General features: G+C 44.1%; 1 protein-coding gene across 1 annotated transcript; it reads right to left on the bottom strand.

Moving 5' to 3' along the window:
- Positions 1 to 9,531: 9,531 nt before the first annotated feature.
- LOC125534664 (amidase 1-like) lies at positions 9,532 to 10,284 on the bottom strand. The gene is made up of 2 exons (XM_048697825.1): positions 10,042 to 10,284; positions 9,532 to 9,952 (listed from the first exon to the last, which is right to left on the bottom strand). The coding sequence occupies exons 1-2, from the start codon at positions 10,164 to 10,166 to the stop codon at positions 9,547 to 9,549; spliced, it is 531 nt and encodes a 176-aa protein (XP_048553782.1). The 5' UTR covers positions 10,167 to 10,284; the 3' UTR covers positions 9,532 to 9,546.
- Positions 10,285 to 10,811: the final 527 nt, after the last annotated feature.

The raw sequence follows: 10,811 nt of genomic DNA on the forward strand, positions 1-10,811 counted from the left end.
AGTGACACTAAGTTTGTCTATGTATTCACACATGTATTATGTTTCCGGTTAATACAATTCTAGCATGAATAATAAACATTTATCATGATATAAGGAAATAAATAATAACTTTATTATTGCCTCTAGGGCATATTTCCTTCATGTAGGTAGTGCTACTTGTCTACCAGGTGGTGTCCGACGGGACAGGCTTGGGACAGACTAGGCACTGTGGCACGGTGTACCAAGTGGCACCCGGATGGTGGGCTTGGGAACCCTGCACACATCGTTTGGGGCCGTGAGCGACACCCCGGCCGGATCTCCTTGCGGATGGAACCCGAATAGGCGATAAACCTGGACGAGAGACTTGTGTGGTTAGTCAGGTCGTGGCCGACACCCTCGCTCGGTTTCCGCTTGAACGTTGCCGAGGTACTTGACGTGTACAGGGCTATAAGTGGCGAGAGCGTGTGTGAAGAAGTACACCCCTGCAGGGTCAATATTATCTATTCGAATAGCCGTTTTCCTCGGATATGGAAACTTGGAGGACTTATGTAGTACATAGACAACTTGAAGTGGATACTCTAAAATCCGCAAGATAAGCGTGAGTACTATGGATGGCCTTCTCGTAGGGAGACGGGAACGGATCCATAGTGGAGTATTGATATGGTGAATTTGTGGACTCGTGTGCGTCTTCTCACCTCAAGAAGTTTCTGATACTCGTAGCATAGATTAGCCATTGAGTCAAAGCTGGCTTGCTGCTGTTAACTCCACCACCCCCTTTGTTGATAATGATGCATATGTAGATAGTTCTGAAGTAAGACTTGCTGAGTACCTTTGTACTCACGTTTGCTTATTTATGTTTTGCAGTTGGTTACACTAGTGGCTTCGACGAGTAGCTTGTATCCCAGCTACGATCTTGTACCCTTGGGAGGGTCGTGTTTAGTCAGGCTTCTTAGTCTTTTCCTTTTTGTAGTTGTCTGTACTCAGACATGTAATGCTTCCGTTGCTTGTATGCTCTGAATGATGGGTCATGAGACCCCTGTGTGTATTGATTGCTATGTGGCACTTCTGGGTCTTTATCTATATGAGTTTGAGTTATGTTGTGATGCCATGATGTACAGCACATACTTGCATGTTATGCGTACGTGTAACGTGTATTGCTATGTGTGGGATCCGACAACCTAGTTGTTTACCTCTGATAGCCTCTCTTATGGGGAAATGTAGTCTTGTGTTTCCATGTGCCATAGTAGTCCGCTACAGCCCGGTTCATCGGAGTCCTGTTAGCCCAGCACTACTGCTCAGGACACTTGACTGGCCGGCATGTGTTTCACTTTGTTCCTGTGTCTGTTCCTTCGGGGAAATGTCACGCGGTGACATCCGGAGTCCTGCTTAGCCTGCTACAGCCCGGGTTCCCGGAGTCCTGTTAGCCCAGTGCTACAGCCCGGATTCACACGCTGCTGACCGACACGCTCGATGTGAATCATGTATGCCTGTTCCTATAGGTTAGTGCCACTTTGGGTTCACGACTAGTCATGTCGGCCCGGGTTCTCTGTCATATGGATGCTAGCGACACTATCATATACGTGAGCCAAAAGGTGCAAACGGTCCCGGGCCAGGTAAGGTGGCACCCGTGGGAATACCGTGCGTGAGGCCGCAAAGTGATATGAAGTGTTACATGCTAGATCGGTGTGACTTGGGATCGGGGTCCAGACATAGGTGCAATATCATGCTTAATTTGTTTGTATAAGTCAATAGGTATTGCACTAGAACTAGCACCCATATCACACAAGCCATGATAACAATGATCTCCTATTTTAACAGAAATAACAGGCATGCCTACCACAGGTCTATGTTTATCTTTAGCACAAGGTTTGGCAATTCTAGCAGTTTCATCACGGAAATGGATAACATGCCCATCAATATTATCAGACAAGAGATCTTTAACAATAGCAATATTAGATTCAACTTTATTTTTCTCAGGAGGTGTATAAGTTCTAATATTGCTTTTACGAACCACAGTTGAAGCTTTAGCATGATCCTTTATCCTAACAGGGAAAGGTGGTTTCTCAACATAAGAAGTAGGAACAATAGGATCATTATAAGTGATAGTCTTTTCTTCAACTTTAACAGGTGCAACTACTTTTACTTCTATGGGAGGATGATATTTAAACCACTTCTCCTTAGGGAGATCAATATGAGCAGCAAAAGATTCAAAGAAAGAGGATACTATCTCAGAGTCAAGTCCATATTTAGTGCTAAATTTGCGGAAAACATCGGTATCCATAAAAGATTTAACACAATCATACTTAGGTGTCATACCTGACTCCTTACCTTCGTCGAGATCCCAATCTTCAGAGTTGCGTTTAATTCTTTCCAATAAATCCCATTTGAATTCAATAGTCTTCATATTAAAAGAGCCAGCACAAGAAGTATCGAGCATGGTGTGACTGTTATCAGAAAGCCGAGCATAAATTTTTTGAATAATCATTTCTCTTGAGATCTCATGATTGGGGCATGAATATAACATTGATTTAAGCCTCCCTCAAGATTGAGCGATCCTTTCGCCTTCGCGAGGCCAAAAATTATATATATAATTGCGATCACGATGAACAAGATGCATAGGATAAACTTCTGATGAAATTCCAATTTCAATCATTTGTAATTCCGTGACCCCGTATCATCACATAGCCTATACCATGTCAATGCATCTCCCTTCAAAGATAAAGGGAAGACCTTCTTCTTAATAACATCTCCGGGAACACCTGCAATCTTAAGTAATCCACAAACTTCATCCACATATATTAGGTGCTCATCAGGATGCTTTGTTCCATCTCCTGCAAAAGGATTAGCTAGCAGTTTTTCTATCATACCCGAAGGAATCTCAAAGTAGACATTTTCATTTTCAGTAGGTTCAGTAGGTTGAGGAGCAACTATTTGCTCTACTGGTCGGGGTGAAGATACCCCGAACAATCCCCATAGAGGATTACTTTCCATAGTAACAAGTGACAGTAAATTTCAGCACACTATATAAACTTTTCCTTACCAAATTCCACCTACCAAAGGCGCTTCACTCTCCGGCAACGGCACCAGAAAAGAGTCTTGATGACCCACAAGTATAGGGGATCTATCGCAGTCCTTTCGATAAGTAAGAGTGTCGAACCCAACGAGGAGCAGAAGGAAATGATAAGCGGTTTTCAGCAAGTTATTCTCTGCAAGCACGGAAATAATAGGTAACAGATAGTTTTGTGATAAGATAATTGGTAACGAGCAACAAGTAACAAAAGTAAATAAAGTGCAGCAAGGTGACCCAATCCTTTTTGTAGCAAAGGACAAGCCTAGACAAACTCTTATATAGAGCAAAGCGCACCCGAGGACACATGGGAATTATCGTCAAGCTAGTTTTCATCACGTTCATATGATTCGCGTTCGATACTTTGATAATTTGATATGTGGGTTGACCGGTGCTTGGGTGCTGTTCTTACTTGAACAAGCATCACACTTATGATTAACCTCTATTGCAAGCATCCGCAACTACAACAAAAGTATTAAGGTAAACCTAACCATAGCATGAAACATATGGATCCAAATCAGCCCCTTATGAAGCAACGCATAAACAACCGTTTAAGCTTTTGTCACTCTAGCAACCCATCATCTACTTATTACTTCCCAATGCCTTCCTCTAGGCCCAAATAATGGTGAAGTGTCATGTAGTCGACGTTCACATAACACCACTAGAGGATAGACAACATACATCTCATCAAAATATCGAACGAATACCAAATTCACATGACTACTAATAGCAAGACTTCTCCCATGTCCTCAGGAACAAACGTAACTACTCACAAAGCATATTCATGTTCATAATCAGAGGAGTATTAATATGCATAAAGGATCTGAACATATGATCTTCCACCAAATAAACCAACTAGCGTCAACTACAAAGAGTAATCAACACTACTAGCAACCTACAGGTACCAATCCCAGACTTGGAGACAAGAATTGGATACAAGAGATGAACTAGGGTTTTGAGAGGAGATGGTGCTGGTGAAGATGTTGATGGAGATTGCCCTCTCCCGATGAGAGGAGCGTTGGTGATGACGTTGGCGATGATTTGCCCCTCTCGGAAGGAAGTGCCCCCGGCAGAACAGCTCTGCCAGAGCCCTAGTTTGGTTCCGCCAAGGTTTCGCCTCGTGGCGGCGGAGTCTCGTCTCGAAAGGTTCCTTATGATTTTTCTTCGGACGAAAGACTTCATATAGCAGAAGATGGGCACCGGAGGGCCAACAGGGGGCCCATGAGGCAGGGGGCGCGCCCAGGGGGTAGGGCGCGCCCCCACCCTCGTGGACAGGTGGAGGCCCCCCTGACGTATTTCTTCCGCTCAGTATTTTTTATTATTTCCAAAAATAACTTTCGTGGAGTTTCAGGACTTTTGGAGTTGTGCAGAATAGGTCGATAATATTTGCTCCTTTTCCAGCCCAGAATACCAGCTGCCGGCATTCTCCCTCCTTATGTAAACCTTGTAAAATAAGAGAGAATAGGCATAAGTATTGTGACATAATGTGTAATAACTGCCCATAATGCAATAAATATCAATATAAAAGCATGATGCAAAATGGACGTATCAGATGCAACCGGAAGGTTTTGTCGATCCAAAGGGAGCTAACAAAGTGTGCAAGCTCCAGCGATCCATTTATGGACTGGTGCAAGCCTCTCGAAGTTGGAATAAACGTTTTGATAGTGTGATCAAAGCATATGGTTTTATACAGACTTTTGGAGAAGCCTGTATTTACAAAATGGTGAGTGGGAGCTCTGTAGCATTTCTGATATTATATGTGGATGATATATTGTTGATTGGAAATGATATAGAATTTCTGGATAGCATAAAAGGATATTTGAATAAGAGTTTCTCGATGAAGGACCTCGGTGAAGCTGCTTATATATTGGGCATCAAGATCTATAGAGATAGATCGAGACGCTTAATTGGACTTTCACAAAGCACATACCTTCACAAAGTTTTGAAGAAGTTCAAAATGGATCAAGCAAAGAAAGGGTTCTTGCCTGTGTTACATGGTGTGAAGTTGAGTAAGACTCAATGCCCGACCACTGCAGAAGATAGAGAGAAAATGAAAGATGTTCCCTATGCTTCAGCCATAGGCTCTATCATGTATGCAATGCTGTGTACCAGACCTGATGTGTGCCTTGCTATTAGTTTAGCAGGGAGGTACCAAAGTAATCCAGGAATGGATCACTGGACAGCGGTCAAGAACATCCTGAAATACCTGAAAAGGACTAAGGATATGTTTCTCGTTTATGGAGGTGACAAAGAGCTCGTCGTAAATGGTTACGTCGATGCAAAGCTTTGACACTGATCCGGACGATTGTAAATCGCAAACCGGATACGTGTTTTTATTGAACGGTGGAGCTGTCAGTTGGTGTAGTTCTAAACAAAGCGTCGTAGCGGGATCTACATGTGAAGCGGAGTACATAGCTGCTTCGGAAGCAGCAAATGAAGGAGTCTAGATGAAGGAGTTCATATCCGATCTAGGTGTCATACCTAGTGCATCAGGTCCAATGAAAATCTTTTGTGACAATACTGGTGCAATTACTTTGGCAAAGGAATCCAGATTTCACAAGAGAACCAAGCACATCAAGAGACGCTTCAACTCCATCCGGAATCAAGTCCAGGTGGGAGACATAGAGATTTGCAAAATACATACGGATCTGAATGTTGCAGACCCGTTGACTAAGTCTTTTCCACGAGCAAAACATGATCAGCACCAAGGCTCCATGGGTGTTAGAATCATTACTGTGTAATCTAGATTATTGACTCTAGTGCAAGTGGGAGACTGAAGGAAATATGCCCTAGAGGCAATAATAAAGTTATTATTTATTTCCTTATAACATGATAAATGTTTATTATTCATGCTAGAATTGTATTAACCAGAAACATGATACATATGTGAATACATAGACAAATAGAGTGTCACTAGAATGCCTCTACTTGACTAGCTCGTTGATCAAAGATTGTTATGTTTCCTAGCCATAGACAAAGAGTTGTCATTTGATTAACGAGATCACATCATTAAGAGAATGATGTAATTGACTTGACCCATTCTGTTAGCTTAGCACTTGATCTTTTAGTATGTTGCTATTGCTTTCTTCATGACTTATACATGTTCCTATGACTATGAGATTATGCAACTCCCGTTTACCGGAGGAACACTTTGTGTGCTACCAAACGTCACAACGTAACTGGGTGATTATAAAGGTGCTCTACAGGTGTCTCCGAAGGTACTTGTTGGGTTGGCGTATTTCGAGATTAGGATTTGTCACTCCGATTGTCGGAGAGGTATCTCTGGGCCCACTTGGTAATGCACATCACTATAAGCCTTGCAAGCATTGAAACTAATGAGTTAGTTGCAGGATGATGTATTACGGAACGAGTAAAGAGACTTGCCGGTAACGAGATTGAACTAGGTATTGAGATACCGACGATCGAATCTCGGGCAAGTAACATACCGATGACAAAGCGAACAACGTATGTTGTTATGCGGTTTGACCGATAAAGATCTTCGTAGAATATGTAGGAGCTAATATGAGTATCCAGGTTCCGCTATTGGTTATTGACCAGAGACATGTCTCGGTCATGTCTACATACTTCTCGAACATGTAGGGTCCGCACGCTTAAAGTTCGATGACGGTTATATTATGAGTTTATGTGTTTTGATGTACCTAAGGTAGTTCGGAGTCCCGGATGTGATCACGGGCATGACGAGGAGTCTCGAAATGATCGAGACGTAAAGATTGATATATTGGACGACTATGTTCGGACACCGGAATGGTTTCGGGAAGTATCGGGCATATACCGGAGTACCGGGGGGTTATCGGAACCCCCCGGGGAGACTAATGGGCCTATTGGGCCCTAGTGGAGAAGAGGAGGGCCGGCCTAGGGCAGCCGCGCGCCCCCTCCCGCCCAGTCCGAATTGGACAAGGAGGGGGGCGGCGCCCCCTTTCCTTTCCTCCTCTCTCTCCCTCCCTCTCCTCTCCTACTCCCACATGGAAGGGGGAGTCCTACTCCCGGTGGGAGTAGGACTCCTCATGGGGCGCGCCTAGGGTGGCCGGCCCCCTCCCCCTCTTCCACTCCTTTATATACGGGGAGGGAGGCACCCCTTGGAGACACAACAATTGATCCCTTGAATCTCTTAGCCGTGTGCGGTGCCCCCTCCACCATAATCCACCTCGATAATATCGTAGCGGTGCTTAGGCGAAGCCCTGCGTCGGTAGAACATCATCATCGTCACCATGCCGTTGTGCTGACGAAACTCTCCCTCAAAGCTCGCCTGGATCGGAGTTCGAGGGATGTCATCGAGTTGAACGTGTGCTGAACTCGGAGGTGCCATGCGTTCGGTACTTGATCGGTCGGATCGTGAAGACGTACGACTACATCAACCGCGTTGTGCTAACGCTTCCCCTTTCGGTCTACGAGTGTACGTAGACACACTCTCCCCTCTCGTTGCTATACATCACCATGATCTTGCGTGTGTATAGAATTTTTTTGAAATTGCTACGTTCCCCAACATTTGACCCTTCAACAACCATATTTTTTCTTGCCCCCACACCTTATTTTGTCTAGCTCCGCCTCCACTCGTAGCTACTACTTAATCGTACTATGGTCTACTAATTCTTAGCACTCTTGGCACAGATGGAGGATCTGCTGCCGATGGCAGATCCTGGTTCTTCTTCTCTTGATGTGATTTTTTTTGTTAAGGACCCCGGTCCAACTTCTCTTGGGGCAGCAAGGGAAGTTTCCATTACTGCTTGGCTGAGGCCCATCGGCCTCTCCTCCAGAAGCTCCATCCTAGACAGAGTCTGCCTTCAGATTTTCTCAGTGCTGGTGAGATACGTCTCCTCAAGGTATTGTGCATCTCCCTCAATGATATGTCGGAAGACGATGAGGCTAGCTTCATCGTCCACCGTTGGATGAAGATTGTTCAGGAACTTTGTTATGACACGTAGGATCAGCTGAATGAGGTGATCGACAGTGGCGGCCAAGGCTCTCATTACATTTTTTCAACTCGTGCCAACGATGAACTTTCATGATTAATTGCTCATGCCAAGCCTGCAAAAGGCGCAAATATTTCTAGTGATCTCCCCACAAGGTTATCAAACGAGCTAACTAGGGGGAAGCCGGTGTCACCTCTCTCGGGCCACCGGTTCGCCTGTTGTCTATTTGGAGCCTCCAAAGAAGCTTGTCCACGTGCTGGTCTTGACCAGGAAAAGGCACTCAAGGGGAACCTATAAATGGATGTGGTACGATCTCGATGTCTTCAAGATAAACAATTTTTAACACATGATCAAAAAAATGTATACACATTTAACATTTTTCAAATGCTTGATTAATAAAAATGCAATATTAACATTTTTTAATGCATGATTAACGTTTTTTCAACATAAATTTAACATTTTAAAATGCTTGATTAACATTTTAAAAATACAAGTTTAACATTTTTTCAATACAATACAAGATTAAGTTTTTTGAATACATCATCAATATTTTTCTATACACATTTAACAATTTCCAATACTTGATTACTCTCTCCATTCCCTTATACAAGGCCACAAACTCAAATTACAGATACCAAGGTAAAATTTAATGATTGCTTTGCACGCCTACTTTTATTTTTCTTAACCGGGATCTTTAATACGTCTGCATGCATGCAAGGAAGGAATGAGAAGGAAGTAGCACAGTGTCATTATGACTACATGCATGCAAATATTAAACAAGTTGTAAATACAAGAAAATATCATTAATTTTTGTCTCGATTACTGTTAGTGGCCTTGTATAGATGCAACATGTATTTTTCATTGTGGCCTTGTATAAGGGAATGGAGGGAGTAACATTTTGAAATAATTGTTTAACACTTTTTCAAATGCTTGATTAACAATTTTTTAGTACACGATCAACTTTTTCCACGCACATTGTATACTTTTTCCGTACACATGTGACACATTTTCTCTATACACATCCAACATTTTTCAAATGCTTGTTAACATTTTTTTCAAATGCTTTATGTAAAGTGTTTATTAATATTTATTTATAATATTTGGAAGTATACACGAAAGTAAAAAAAGAAAAAGAGAGAGAGAGATTCATAGAAATTGAAAAACGTGAAGGAAAAAAGAAACAAGGCCGTGGCCTCCCGCACGGCTGGGCCAGCCCATCTGGTCCGCCCCGACGCGAGTCTTTCCTCTGTCTCGCCGTGAGCAAGACATAGGTGCGCCCGTCAGTTTGGTGCCTAAACTTTGATCTCGCCACATAAGCTTTCAATCTCGCCACATAAGTTTTTTGAATACATCGTCAATATGTCTTATGTACACAATTAACAATTTTCCAATACTTGATTAACATTTTTGAAATACTTGTTTAACATTTTTTTTCAAAAGCTTGATTAACAATTGTTTAGTACACGATCAACTTTTTGCACGCACATTGTATATTTTTTGTATACATTTCCAGCATTTTTCGAATGCTTGGTTAATATTTTTTTCAAATGTTTTAAGTAAAGTGTTTAATTAATATTTATTTATAATATTTGGAAGTATACATAATGTAAAAAAAGAAAAGAGAGAAGGGCGGAGCCCGAAGATGCCACAGTATGCGGTGGGCACCCTCACACTCCCACCAGTGTCGGTGCCGAGGGCGAAGTCAGCGAGGCTGACGGCGACGGCGACGGCGACGGCGGAGCCACTGGAGGAGCTGCCGGGGACGCGGCCGGGGGCGCAGGGGTTGGCGGGGGTGCCGTAGTGCGGGTTCTCGCCGTTGATGCTGTAGGCCATCTCGTCCATCACCGTCTTGCCCACGCCCGTAGCGCCGGCAGCGAGCGCGGCCAGCACGGCGGGGGCGGTTGCAGCGGCCGGCGCGTGCGTCCGGGCCCAGTCCGGGGTGCCGAACCCTGTGACGCGGCCGGCAACGTCGAAGCTGCCATGAATCGACCAGCCAGTGAGTCAGACTGCTGAACATCGATGTGATCGAGGAAGGGAGGGAAGGAGGGAGAAAGGTTGTAGTACATGTCCTTGATGGCGAAGGTGAGGCCGTGCAGGGGGAGCTGCTGCTGCTGCTGGTCGGAGGAAGGAGGCGGCAGCAGGATGAATTTCTCCATGATGGCGCCGTGGTCGTCGCCGCTGTCCTCCATGGATAACTCGCTATGGATAGGAGCAGGATAGATAATGGATATGGCGTCGACGACGTCAATATTTCAGTCAACACCATGTGTTCCTCAAAGGCAATAAGCTGCCTGGTTTGAGCCTGATACGTCAAGTGTTTGCTGCCTGGTGAGGCGAGCCTGGACTAGGCTCTCTTTTTTTGAAAAAAAAAATGAGGCAAAAGATTTGTCATTTTTATTGATTAAGAAGAAAAGATTTGCCCGGTAATTAATGGAAGACCGGGTGAAACTTAGAGGACATAGCAACATCCCGATAGCACCACCCAAAACAACCCTCATGGAGTCATCATTGCTGTAGTGGACCCGCCAACCGCAGCTCGGCCTTCTCTATCACAACACGAAATCATCAGAGGTGCACCCATTGGCGCACCGGTCCGTTGACACCAGAAAGACAAGCGCTGACCCAGCTATACTCGCCACGTCGCCAACGTTTTTTAGATTAATGAATATGATAACTTTATGTGAAAGCTCCAACGTTTTTGCTTTTTTTATAAAATGGAAGGGTAGAACGGAGGAGGAGGAGGAGGAGAGAGAGAGAGCGAGCGGGAGAGAGTATGCACATCATGGAGACCAGACCGATCATTATTCATTGCCCAAACTCTAGTAGTGTGGTGT

This window comes from Triticum urartu, chromosome 2 (genome assembly GCF_003073215.2).
Source record: "Triticum urartu cultivar G1812 chromosome 2, Tu2.1, whole genome shotgun sequence".
In the NCBI taxonomy this organism is placed as follows: Eukaryota; Viridiplantae; Streptophyta; class Magnoliopsida; order Poales; family Poaceae; genus Triticum; species Triticum urartu.

What these genes read in the sequence shown, in the direction of transcription:
- LOC125534664 (XM_048697825.1), bottom strand. Translation starts at nt 10,166, where the DNA reads ATGGAGGACAGCGGCGACGACCACGGCGCCATCATGGAGAAATTCATC. An exon ending in ACCTTCGCCATCAAGGACAT is followed by an intron (nt 9,953 to 10,041) that starts GTACTACAACCT and finishes GATTCATGGCAG; the next exon opens with CTTCGACGTTGCCGGCCGCG.